Raw genomic sequence first — 14,092 nt, 5'->3', positions numbered from 1 at the left:
GACGTTTCCAGTGAATTACTGGCGACACTTCTCACCCCCCGTCCTGCAGCGTCATCTTCATTTAAAGCTTTCAGGTTAAACGTTCAACCCTGACTGTGTCTCAAAGCTCCGCCTCCAACTGAACCAGGAAACACACCTTTGTCCCTCCTTGAAGAAGTGAGCCGGAAAGTAGCACAACTCCTCCTGAGGCAGGAGAGCGACCGCAAGAAATGCAACTTTAACCTGGCTGCTGATGCGTTCAAGGCCCCAGGAAGGTCGGACAGACGAATGTGCTCCTCTGAGGCACTGACAGGAGGAGCGGAGACTTCCTGGTCAGCTTTCTGCCTGCTCTGTTTTTGAGACAAAATGTCTTTCAGATCGGAGGAGGATCTCACCTGTCCGGTTTGTCAGGACGTCTTCAAAGATCCCGCCGTTCTGTCCTGCAGTCACAGCTTCTGTAACGTGTGTCTGCAGAACTGGTGGAGAGAGAAGCTGACTCAGGAATGTCCAGTGTGTAAGAGGAGATCGTCGAGGACTGAGCCGCCCTGTAATCTGGCGTTAAAAAACCTGTGCGAGTCCTTTTTACTGGAGAGGGAACAAAGAGCTTTAGAGGGATCCGAGGGTCTGTGCAGTCTGCACTCTGAGAAACTCAAACTCTTCTGTGTGGATCATCAGCGGCCCGTGTGTCTAATCTGTCGAGATTCAAAAACACACACGGACCACAGGTTCAAACCGATACATGAGCTGGCTTTAGATTACAAAAAAGAGATGAAGAAATCTTTAAAACCTCTGCAGGAAAAACTGGAAATCTTTGAACGAGTTAAAGGAAACAGGGATCAAACCGCAGAGCACATCAAAGTCCAGGCCAGGAGCACGGAGAGTCGGATCAAGGAGCAGTTTAAGAAGCTTCATCAGTTTCTAGAAGAGGAAGAGGAGGTCAGGATCTCTGCTCTGAGGGAGGAAGAGGAGCAGAAGAGTCAGAGGATGAAGGAGGAGATTGAGACTCTGAACAGAGAGATAGCAGCTCTGTCAGACACAATCAGAGTCACAGAGGACGAGCTCAGAGCTGATGACGCCTCCTTCCTGCAGAACTACAAGGCTGCATTAAAAAGAGTCCAGCAGCGCCCCCTGCTGGAGGATCCAGAGCAGGTCTCAGGAGCACTGATAGACGAGGCCAAACACCTGGGCAACCTGAGCTTCAACATCTGGAACAAGATGAAGGAGGTGGTCTCCTACACTCCTGTGATTCTGGATCCAAACACAGCGAACCCAGAGTTCATCTTGTCTGAAGATCTGACCGGCGTGAGTCACGGACGGAGACAGAAACTTCCAGAAAACCCGGAGAGGAGCGATTACCATAGGAGCGTCTGGGGCTCTGAGGGCTTCGTCTCAGGGACTCACAGCTGGGACTTTGAGGTCGGAGATAATTCAGCGTGGTTCGTGGGTTTGGCGGCGGAGTCCAGCCAAAAAAAGGGACGATTCAAATCTGGATTCTGGCAGCTCGAGTTTTTCGGCGGGAAGTACAGCGTGCGCGCGCTCGGAGCTTCGTCCGCCGTACTCCGACTGAAGAAGAAACTGCAGAAAATCGGAGTTCTCCTGGACTGGAACAGAGGGAAAGTGATTTTCTTTGACCCTGATACAAACACACTCGTACACACATTCACACACTCCTTCACGGACAGACTGTTTCCGTGCATCGGCACCTTGGACGAACTCCCCATAAAGATATCACAACGTGACGTCGCCGTGACAACAGATCAGCTCTGAGAGGATGACGAGGCCTGTGTGGTCTGATAAAACATTCAAATCTGTAACTTTACAACAGTTTCTACTGAGCATTATGTTGTTGTGTTCAGCTATTAGGTGCTAAACTGAACTAAAAATGGACTTTTCTAGTATTATGAATACGAGGGATGTAAAGATTATTGATGAAAAATCCATTCAAAGGCGCCAAGGTTCACGTTGGTCCTCTGAAAAATGAATATATATATATATATATATATATATATATATATATATATATATATATATATATATAAATATATGCTTTAGGGACAATATGCAGGAAGGATTTCTCTTTTGTATTCCTCACGTTCCTGTCGTCCACACTTCCTTGCCGCTGAGGTCGAGGTCAAGGTCAGACAAGGCCGTGCATGGGGATGACACAGTCCGATGGTGGTGGCTGGGCGTCAAGGTCGTCTGGTGGTCGGCCTAATAGTGCCAGATCACCCCCCGACAGGGCGGAAACATGATGGAGTTTTTTTTTTTTTTTTTTTTGAAAAATCCTGAATTAGTAATGTTGAGTTTGTGTTTCTGTTAAATGTGAATGTTAAAAAAATCTGTGAATGTTTCTCCTCACGGGCCGATCTCAGAGCTTCAGTCACTTTTCATTCATGCCTCTCAAACATGTAAACAGATTATCTCTAAAATGACAACGTTGACTGAATTCTTTGAAAATAAAAACCAGTCTTTTCATTTGTGCTTCGTTGGTATTTAATAAAAAAAAAACTAAACAAATTAAGATATTAGACATTCAAGAGAGTAATATGATGTATGAATGAAGCTCATTGATATGCTGCTTTGTTTAACACAATGCAATAAGAGAAAAAAAAAACCAGATGAATAAATCTTGAACACGTCGTCTTTGTCTTCATCTGAAACGATCAGAAGCTGAATTCGCTCGAGCTGAGGGAAGAACAAACGAGGGAAGAATTCAACAGTTAAACGTCTCTGGTAAAAGGCAGGTTTTGTTGGTCAACTGTGTTCAGCTTCACTTCCTGCTCTCTGCCAGGGTTGCCATGACGACTAGCTCACTTTTTCAACCGCAAGCTCCTGTCATCTTTGCCCCTTGTGGTTAAAGTTTATACCACCAAAGCGATGTTTGCTGTACGTCTGCTTCGCTCAGGAGGGTTTTTTTTTTTTTTTTTTTTTTTTGTCAGATGATCAACGATGAATTTTCAGTCTTAAAGTATTTTACATATTTGACACTTTTATCCAAAACTGGACTCCATTTTTAATCACAACCCTGTTTCTTTTCCAGAGTCAACCAAACAATGTGGATTTTTTTTGCAGCAAATGCCCGATCACAAAGAAAGAGGATCATTTCCATTTTAAAGGGATACTTCACCCATTTACATGAAGCTGTGTAAAGTATCCCTTTAAGTAATCTGCAGTTCCTCCAGTGTCCACTAGAGTCTGTCTCCAGCAGTGAGTCAGCCTCCATAGAGCTCTATGTTAAAATAAACATGTTTACAGTCTGGTACAGAAACAGTTTGGGTCTCTGTACAGGCGTTGTGCTGAGTGTTTATACGACTGCCCTGTTTACGTTTTATTAAGGCTTAAAGGGATGTTGAAAAAGGAGGCGTGGCCTCCTTGAGGAACATGTGGTAGCAGCTAGCTTTCTGCTAGGTGTCACGTCAGCTAATTCAGTCTCTGACCTCTAACCTCTATTTCCCAAAGTAACCTTGCAGCAGTTGGTGAAACGTAAGCTTGCTTCAACTCGTTTTCAATTAAAACAATATCATCGTCTTGGCCAACGGCCAACAAAGAAATATTACAGGTATCAGTATGTTGTTACCTCGAGCCCTCAGTCGGTACTTGTATATACACACTGCGAGGATGATGGTGTAGAGGACGAACAGCAGGATGAAGCACACCACCTTGGGCAGAGGTAGGACGGGAGGACGGGGGGGAACGGTTGGGGGCCGAAGTTCAGCAGGCCGAGCTGTCAGGAAGTAAAACAGCATCAGAACATCGCAGAGAAACAGAAGTCAGCCTCCAGGATGTACGGAAGTTTGAGGTAAATAAATAAAAACTGAACAGGACTGGACTGAGCCAATCAGAGACACCTGCCGAGACTCGTTTGGTTATGGTAGACATTCACCTCTCACTGCCAGCCAGCTCTGCAGGGACTCTTTTTCACTTGGGTCTGTACACTTGTAGAGGCCTTCCTGGGACATGGACACGGCTGGCAGGACCAGCTTTCCTTCAGCCTGGGTACCAATGAAAGTATTGTCCTTAAAGAAACTGGCTGAAAAATCTGATTTAAGAACACCATCTTCCTCGTAGGTGCAGCGAAGTGTCACGTTATCTCCCTCTGTCACAGGTAAGGCTGGGCTCTCTAAGATCACATCCCTGTCTGAAAAAAGTCAAAGTCTAAGTTTAAACAGACAACAAGACGAGTACTTATCCATATTTGGTATATTTGATGTTACCTGACACTGTGATGTTGACGATGTTGCTGCACTCCCCGTCCTTAGACTCACACCAGTACACTCCAGTGTCAGGTTTATGGACAATCTCAATGGAGCAAGACTCACCGTGGATGCCCCAGGACTTACACGACTTAGAATAGAGAGAGGAAGTGTTTCTTTTCACTGTCCAGCCGCCGCTGGAGTTGGCCGACCCCTCACACATCATGGAGAGTTCCTCATACAGAAAGAACTGAGCTCTGTCAGGAGTGACTCTCAGCGTGGCTGCAGAAAGTCAAGATGAGTTGATCGATGTAAAAAAAAAATGTCGACGTCTTTTCTTTGGACCCTTTGATGACTTTTTAAGATACTATTTAGTCTGTTTAAGGTTTTCTTCTGTTTTAAGGTATCTTTAAAGTATATTATCCTGTATATGTCACCGCTGAGCTCCAGCATGAAACTAAAACAAACCTCCTCCATAATGAAGCCTTCTCTTAATCTTCTGTTTCATTGTTTCTTGTTTTGAGATCTGAAGCTGTGTTCTTTGCCCTTTGGATGTGGAACCATGGAACCCTTTGCCAGTGGATTAATAATTTATGGTACTTTGCCCGTCCATTTCGAAGCACACTTTGGGGGCTTTTTTAAGGTCCTATTAAATGTCACTTTAAAGAGGACATACAGTCCCCACAGTGTTTCTGAACTTTGGTCCACATATAACATGAATCAAGCAGCAGAGGAGGTTTGTGACCCTGTTGTAATACAGCACATGCTTTATGTTATTATGAAGCCTGCTCAGTTTACTAACAGGCGGACCCGAGAAAAGAGGGATGCGTCGATTCTGCGTCTGCACGTTGTAGAACAACACGGAGAGCATGACATCTATCCATCTATCTAGGTAGGAAAGGTTATCTTGAACTACAGCAGAAAAAAGTGAAATGACTTACCGAGCATCAGGCAGAGCGTTGTCATCTCCATCTTGTGTTTGACTTGTACTGTTGGATTGTGATCAGACAGAAGTCAACCACATCCTGAACAGACACAGGAAACAATAAAGGTTTACATGAAGTAAAGTACGAGTCTGTTTCCTTTGAATTTAAAACGTTTACATCTTCCTCAAAAAAAGGTCAACTACACACTTCTGAGCTGGAAGTGAAAATACTTTGATTTAGTTCATGATTCAAGGACAAGGATCATGGTGAGGGTTTAAACCTATAGTTTGACCACAATGTTATTCCTGTGATTCAGTTTGATTGTTCCCCATAGTCCTGATGGTTGAGTTTGTATTTGTTATTTAAGATGTGATTGAATCGACATCTTTAATCTTATCCAGCTGCATTTCTGTCTTTGTTAAGTCAAACAAGAAGAGGCCTTTTCACAATAAGGCTGCCATCCACTGGTCTGTTGGTAGACTTGCATCCACCATAGAAAGTCCCCCAGAGGACTTTAAAGAACCTCAATGAAACCTCGGACTCTGGGGAAAAGGAGAATTCTTGAAAAAATCAGAATATTAGGAATATTAGGCCTTTTTCTGCTTATAATTAAAGTGTTTACTGCAATAATGTATTGTTGAATAAAGGTTTGATCACCAAATACAAAGGAATGATTAGATATCCATTGTATGAATGATTGTTGCTCACATTTATATTATATCATGTTTTACTTTAAGTGTTTTAATCCAACTGTTTGAGATTTTAGTTCAGAGTTTAAAGGTATTCTGTGAAGAGGGTGTGCAGAAGTGAGTGCACATTCCAACATGTGTTTGATGTGGCCCTTTAAACACTTAACTGGTTTGTTACTTAAAAGGAAATGATTACTAGATTAGATGTCCGGTTGTGATAAGAAACCAGCCAGGTAGAATGTGTCTTCACCAATGAGAGAAGGGGAACCAAACATCAGGAGGAGCATAATTTGGAAAGATGTCCAATCAGAGGAAGGAAACTGCACATTCTTGAATGCATTATTTGGTTCAATATTCTCTGTCTAGTGGATAAAAGGGTTCAGGGAAAGATAGTCGGGGCTCAGACTTCACGAACTGACCAGGTATCTGTCTGTGGTCAGGGACACGTAGTGTTGAACCCAGAGACTCTGTAACTTCTATTCTTGATTCATCGGGTTAATAAACTCTGTTAACCTGAAAGAGACGTCTTCAGTCATTCCTCTCATCCCATCAAAAGAATGCGCAGAGAGGTTTGAGGTAATTATTTAGAGGAGTCAGATTTCTATTTACAACATTTAGGAAAAGGATTAACATTAACAACAGAGAAGTCAGGGGCGAGAGACTGGCTGTGAAACCAGGGGCGAGAGACTGGCTGGGATAAATGTTGGGCTGGGTCTTTTCTTTTGACGCTGAATGACAATGTAAAGAAGACAACAGGTTGAGCGCTGGTCATTTCAGTTGACAGAGAACTGTGTGTGGGATCATTGGGGAGGCGGTGAATCAGCAGAAATGTATTAAAACTGTTTGTGAGTCTGGGATAGAACCCCCAGTGACTGGCCGCAGTTGTCATTAGGACTGCTGTAGAAGCTTGACAGTGAGGACTCCAAATAGAGCATTGCGTCTATACATTTTCTGCTGTTCACGTGTATATAGTGTTTTCTGTTGTGTGTTAACTTGGACTTCAGTTCTGTTCCTTAAGTTCAAGTACAAATATTTAGAAATATATTTTTTTATTCCGTTCATTGCACCTCCGTTTTTCTTTTCTCTCACTGGTTCAGAGAGTGGAAAGGGGAAAGGTAGGATTTTTTCTTCTACCCTGTTACGGGTATTTTGAGCAACACCTTTAGCTCAACCTGGTAAACCTGTGAGTAAGTGTGTGTGTGCTGGTGGAGTTTTTGGATGTGTGTGTGAGTGCTGTGCTGAGTAGATGTGTGTTTGTGTGCTGTGTGGTAAATCATGTGTGTGAAGGCCTGTGTAATTATTTTGTTTGAGTGTGATTGATAAATAGAATTTTAGTGTTATTAAATAGGCAATAATGTTAGGTTTTGTTTTTGGCGGACCCCAAAATGCAGAGACAAAGACGAACCAAAATAGTTTTAACCAAAAAGATATTTAATGTTCCAAAACAAAAGAGCAGACAGTGAAGGCAGGAGGCTGGCTGGCTCGACGATCCAGGAGGCACACCAGCAAAAACTAGAAAAGAGAAAAAAAAACAAGTTCAGTCCAAAAGTGTTCACAAAGCGAGAGCACAAAAATCCAACTAGAGAAATCAATGACTTGCTGTATGCAAACATGCCACTACCGGACGAGACGGAATTATCTGGCACAGGAGTAGGGTGACAGCCAGGCTTATATGGAGGGGTTGATTAGATGGAAGACAGGTGTGCCTCGTCTGCTGCCTGGAGGAGCCAGCCACACCCCCTGCCACTCACATACCTGCAGAGGAGAAAAGAACAGAGAAGGTAGGGGGAGAAAGGACAACACAACCTCACAAAGAAAACAACCAAACAGAACTGGAACCTCACAAATAATAGTGGAACATTTCCTGAAGGAGAGGAGTAGATCTTTTAAAATTCTTCTAAAAGGTTTAAAATTGATTAACTATACATTTGCATAGTTAAGAGGAGGAGTTCCTTTCTAACTGCTGGAATATTCATTTTGGGTTTTGGCAGTTGATTGGAAGAGTGGGGCTCTGGTCTGTGTGCTTGTTGGCTCTGTGCACTGGGTTGATCAGTATCTTTAAAGGAGAGATTAGAGGGTGTTTTACAGGAGAGAAGACGGCCCCACCCTTTCTTAGCCCATTGAGTATCACCCCACAGTCCTCACTGTTGTTGCTTTGTTTTTATGTAGTTAAATGTGTTCATGTTTTATAGTGTTTTTCTTGTTGTTATATAGACATATTATACAGCTAAATTTAAGCATTGGTTGATTCGAGGAGCGCAGGAAATGAGGTAGCTGTCGTAGGTCACTAGTACTTATTTGCATGCATCTGTTATGCAAACACTTTGTTTTTTACATTCTTAAAATAGAAAACCAAAAACCATAGCTTCATTTAAACTTTGTAATATGTTCACCTTGCTGACATTTCAACTATTTCTAGACTGTTTACGAGTGATGTTTAAACAATTACACTGGAAATTTTACTGATATGACATGTGACAAACTGTACACAAAAATGAAGTCAACTTAGATGGTGCTACACTTGTTGGCATGTTCTTAATATAAGGTTGTACTGGGGGGGGGGGGGGGGGGGGGGGCATAGCTTCAGTTCAAACAAGCAGTCCACATTTAGGAAAAGGATTAAATAGCAACTTTTAGCCTTCACTACAACAGGAGGATGGATAATAATAAACCAGAGTGAGAAGAGTTAGCGGGCATTTACTTTGCTTTGATTGTTTGCTAGCACCATCCTCCTGGCTAACATTTGCCTAACTGTTTGCGTAAGATGTTTGATATTTGATATTTATTTATCTATGTTTGCAAACTTGGAACATGACTCAGGTTGTGGCTTTCTGCATCATGTAAAGCTGCTCTACATGAGACGACGACAACATACTTTGTGCATGTCCTGACAGCACGACATTACTGGCCTATCCGTTAAGTTCAACAGGCTAGCCACCAACTTTAATGGGGGGCCCCCCATGCACCTGGTACCCCTTTTTACCCCCTAATGGGTAGCCTTGGGTGGATTTGGTGGGCAGCAGATTTCCGAGCTCGGGATTTAATGTGTGATTTAAACATGCTAAGAAAGACTTTCAAAATAAAGGAGAAATAATCTAATTTACAATCAGGGAAATTAAAGTTGAAGTTGAGAACCTCACATCATAAATGATCACTAAAACGGAAATCAAACCTCCAGGAGTCTTTCCCTCACACCTAACAACAAGTCACAAACTCCTCAGGATTCTCAAATTGGTTGAAATCAACGTACAGATAAACTCTCTCCTGCTGTGTACAGACATTCATGTTTGATATAAATCACCGCTCAGAGTACACAAGTACTAGATTAAAAAATTCAACTAATTAATTTAGGGCTTTCTAATTAATTAATCGTAATTAATCGCATTTTAAGTGCGTCACAATATTTCCCCTAAAAAGCAACACTTCTCAATCTAAATTGATTTTAGTGGATGAATGAATACAATTCATGCAATGTTACCTGCTTCTCAGTTTCATGCAGCTGTTGGATCTTGTTTGATTTGAAAATCTTTAATGTCCCCGAAGGGCAATTCGGTTTGCAGCAGGAGTCCAACACAGATTAAGACAAAAACATCACAATAAACGCAAAACGACCGACAGTTCAACAGGATAAGATCAGCACTCTTATGCAACTGTCATCACGGATTCATGAAGCCTCCATAAGATCTCACGTCTTGTTCAAAAATCTGATGGCAGTTGGGACAAAAGATTTCAGGTATCTGTTTGATTTAGCCTTGCATGTAAGAGCACATCTTATGTTGGTTTCACTCCTGAGGGTGCTTTCACACCTAAGGCGTTTAGTCCGCTTGAAACGAACTCTGGTGCGGTTTGTCGGACGTTTGGTTGGGGTGGTGTGAACGCTCAAATGAACTCTGGTGCGGACCAAAGAACCGAACTCTGGTCCACTTAAAAACGGAGGTCTCAGTTCGCTTCCAAGTCGGTGAGAACACATCTTCATCCTGTGAGAGGACACAAACACATGAGGTCAAAGGTCAGTCCTGTCAGGTGAGCACACCCCCCTGAAGGCCGTCTGCTCTCATTACAATCAGAGGACAAACGGTTGTTATGACACCTTGTTTCTCTCTCTTCATTGAGGTCATCAACAATCACTTTACACCAGCTGTCTGTACTTATATTACGTCACAGCCGAATGCAGAAGTAAAGAGCGCAAATTTACAAAAACGTCTCCAGGAGACACTGTGGATTATTCATCTCTGAATTTCTTTCAAAATAGTTTTTTTTAAGTCACATTCCTATGATTAGTTCACTGGTGTCTTTAACCTGCAATATGCTATTTAAGGGGAATTTGAGTGAACTCGTTATTATGGTGTTAAATTCGACAGCCCTGATAAAAGTCTCTCTTCTTTACAAAACGTCTCGTGGGCCAGCTGAAACCTGCACAGCACTCAAGTTTGACACATATAATATAAAGTGATGAATGATACTGACATTAATAAAGGTTTACATACCTGCAGTGTTTGGAGGATAGAAACTTGTTCTTCTGTAACGTCCCGACTTGTTTCAGTGGAAAAGAAGAGAAACACAATCCCAGTTTAAATGTGAAGAATCACCGTCTCTGAAACACGGAGGCAAGAGCTGAGAGGACTCCGCTGTGATGAATGCGTGGACTTCTGAGTGCTCGGATGATTCACAACTTTACGTAGATGATGACGTAATGACGCCGAGGGCACAAAAGCAGCGAAGCAGACAGGTGCACTGGGAGTGTACGCTGCAGGCAGTTAGCGGTGCGAAGGGAGTTTTGGCAGAGCCGAATTAATGTTGAAGGAATAGAAACTAGATTATATTTACCCCTCCGTCCTCTTTATGTTGTAGGATGTAAAAATCTACAGGTGTGTTTAAAAGTTCACTGCTCGTGTTTTAAGTGTCTCTGGGAGATTTCAACCACGGACCGTTTGTGGCAAAGGACGAGCTGCAGAACTAAACTCAGGCCAGGTAATGTTTGTGTTCGTGTTGGTGACTATTTCATGTGTGACTGAGTCTGTTTGAGGTGTTTTATACTTCCTGATTTAATCGGCAGATGATCGAAACACGAGGACGTTTATGTGCTCGTGTTAGCTACTTTCTCTCTTACTCAGCGTGCAGCCACGTGGTTGACCGCCACTTTAACGACACAAAATGTGATAACGTTGTCATTACATTATGGAGCAGGAAAAATATGTTTCTCCTCATCATAACATCATAGAATGAGTCAATCATTTATGGATTAAAGGCTCAGTGCCGGCCAGTGGCATAGGAGCGGAAGTAAAATGAGTTTGAATATGACGAAACACCGCCATTTTGTTCACATGTGTTTAGAAGTATTTTTTATTTTAAAACAAAGTAATGTTTCTCCCTCCGGGATGATAAACATCTGAGAGGAACGTGTGGGAACATGTTTGGGAAACAGACCAACAGGTTTGTTCTGGCTTTGACTCAACTCTCCAACAATAGTCAAAAATAGAACATTTATCCCTCTATCCTTTTTAGGTTGTAGGATTTATTATTATTATTATTATTATTATTATTATTTTTGTTATTATTATTATTGTTGTTATTATTATTATTATTATTATTATCAAAGGTTCAAAGTGTTAGAACAGCCCCATTCTTCCAGTGTTATTCAAACTGAAGCAGTTCAAGTCAGTGAATATACAGTATATATCTATAGATAACAGTGTATATATCTATATATAACAGTGTATATCTATAGATAACAGTATATATCTATAGATAACAGTGTATATCTATAGATAACAGTGTATATCTATAGATAACAGTATATATCTATAGATAACAGTGTATATATATAGATAACAGTGTATATCTATAGATAACAGTGTATATCTATAGATAACAGTATATATCTATAGATAACAGTGTATACCTATAGATAACAGTGTATATCTATAGATAACAGTGTATATCTATAGATAACAGTATATATCTATAGATAACAGTATATATCTATAGATAACAGTGTATATCTATAGATAACAGTATATATCTATAGATAACAGTATATATCTATAGATAACAGTGTATATCTATAGATAACAGTGTATATCTATAGATAACAGTATATATCTATAGATAACAGTGTATATCTATAGATAACAGTGTATATCTATAGATAACAGTATATATCTATAGATAACAGTGTATATATATAGATAACAGTGTATATCTATAGATAACAGTGTATATCTATAGATAACAGTATATATCTATAGATAACAGTGTATACCTATAGATAACAGTGTATATCTATAGATAACAGTGTATATCTATAGATAACAGTATATATCTATAGATAACAGTATATATCTATAGATAACAGTGTATATCTATAGATAACAGTGTATATCTATAGATAACAGTATATATCTATAGATAACAGTATATATCTATAGATAACAGTGTATACCTATAGATAACAGTATATATCTATAGATAACAGTGTATACCTATAGATAACAGTATATATCTATAGATAACAGTATATATCTATAGATAACAGTATATATCTATAGATAACAGTGTATATCTATAGATAACAGTATATATATATAGATAACAGTGTATATCTATAGATAGCTGTCACGACTGGGGATGAAAAAAAAAAAAAGAGGAGGACTCAAGTGCAGAAACACAAAAAAGATTTATTTAAACTAAAAAGGCAGAAGGAAAAACAAAGACTTAGTTAAAACTTAATCCAAGAAAATCCAACAGGAAAAACACAGGAGCAGGAAACAGGAGGAAACATTCGACTGGTACAAAAAAACACAATGAACTGAAACAGAGGGGAAGGAACACAGAGATAAATAGACACAGGGGTCATCAAACACAGGTGAGGACAATCAGGGTTGGAATAGTATTTTTTGTTCCTCTGTTCCAATGATTGCCATTAGCACAGGTAGGATGCAGAATACAAGGATACAATTAGAACAAAAACAAATCATTTCCAGTTGTTCGTCTGAGTGCCGTTCTGGTGAGAACTTTATGTGTTCTCCCTACCTGTGCCTTCCCCTTCTTGTCACCTATAGCCCCGTTTCCACCGAGCGGTCCGGCTCGGTTCGTCTCAGTGCGGCGCTCACTTCCATAGACCAGCGAGAAAGCAAATTTTTGATTAATTAATTAGAAAGCCCTGAGTTAATTAGTTACATTTTTTAATCAAGTCCCACTCCTAATTTTAAGTTGTTGTTACTTTTCAGGTTTTTCAAGGCTGCTGCGTTGTGGATATGTTGTAATGACAGCAGACGGCCTGTAGGGGGGGGGGGGGGGGTGCTCACCTGACAGGACTGACCTTTGACCTCATGTGTTTGTGTCCTCTCACAGGATGAAGATGATCTGCTGGATCCTGCTGCTCATCAAGCTGGGCTGCTGTGACTGTGGTTAGTTGACTTAGTTGACTCAGTAGATCTCAGGAGGTTCTTAAAGTCTGGATCAGGACTGACTGGTCATAAAGAAAATCCCAGTAGAGTTAAATCTCTGCTCAGGTGTTCAGCTTGTGATGTCATAGTTGATGCAGACCTTCTCTCACGTTTTCTTTCAAACATTCGTCTTCGCCGTTTCTTTATTGTCCTTCACAGCAGCTGCTCATGAGCCTGAACCTCAGAGACCAGCACTGAGACCACTTTAAAAGTCCCAAAACGAGATTAAAAGTCAGCCATGTTGTCTTCAAGCAAACATCAAGACGACATTAAGCCCCGCCCCCCACATGCTCTGAAAAAAAAAGAAGATAATTAACTGACAAAGATGTTACATTAAAGAAACACTCCACGCTATGAGGCGTGTGTCCTCCTGAAGTTATCCAGATACTTTCAAACTGGCTAAACCTACAAAGTACCTGTAGACAACCCCCCCCCCCCTGATTGACAGGTGGGCGCCGTGTAGCGGTTTGTCAGGAGGTTTAAAACCCGCCTCAGCTCCAGCTCTCTCTCTTCAGTATTAATGTTAATATTTACAGTCTGTGTTATTTTCACACAGCTCTTCACAAGTGTCTTCATGTTTTGACAGGAAGTCTTAATGACGTGTCTCATTTCCCCAGAATACTCAGTTCGTGCCAAAGTCGGGGACGATGTCACTCTGCCCTGCCACCTCAACACCACGCTGGATCTACGTTCATTTTCTATATCGGTGTCATGGATGTTCAACAAAATGCCTGTTCACACTTTCAGAAATGGACAACATGAACTTGACGATCAGAACAAGCAATTTGAAAATGGAACTTTCCTGAATGAAACTAAAATACCTGAAGGAGACGTTTCACTTCTACTCAAGAACTTCA

At 41.1% G+C, this 14,092-nt stretch overlaps 2 protein-coding genes across 2 annotated transcripts; one reads left to right on the top strand and one right to left on the bottom strand.

Moving 5' to 3' along the window:
* Positions 1-342: 342 nt before the first annotated feature.
* Positions 343-1,967, top strand: LOC306822553 (nuclear factor 7, ovary-like). Its single transcript, XM_079341666.1, has one exon. The coding sequence runs from the start codon at positions 346-348 to the stop codon at positions 1,744-1,746; it is 1,401 nt and encodes a 466-aa protein (XP_079197792.1). The 5' UTR covers positions 343-345; the 3' UTR covers positions 1,747-1,967.
* A 653-nt stretch (positions 1,968-2,620) lies between these two features.
* Positions 2,621-5,199, bottom strand: LOC306822582 (low affinity immunoglobulin gamma Fc region receptor II-like). The gene is made up of 5 exons (XM_079341702.1): positions 5,114-5,199; positions 4,194-4,454; positions 3,863-4,117; positions 3,557-3,703; positions 2,621-2,664 (listed from the first exon to the last, which is right to left on the bottom strand). Exons 1-5 carry the CDS (start codon positions 5,142-5,144, stop codon positions 2,630-2,632), a joined length of 729 nt encoding a protein of 242 aa, XP_079197828.1. The 5' UTR covers positions 5,145-5,199; the 3' UTR covers positions 2,621-2,629.
* Between the last annotated feature and the right edge of the window lie 8,893 nt (positions 5,200-14,092).

The sequence above is a fragment of the Symphodus melops genome, assembly GCF_947650265.1.
Source record: "Symphodus melops genome assembly, chromosome: 4".
Classification (NCBI taxonomy): domain Eukaryota; kingdom Metazoa; phylum Chordata; class Actinopteri; order Labriformes; family Labridae; genus Symphodus; species Symphodus melops.
Note: the sequence above shows the minus strand (reverse complement) of the source record. Positions and strands in the feature narration are given on the sequence as shown.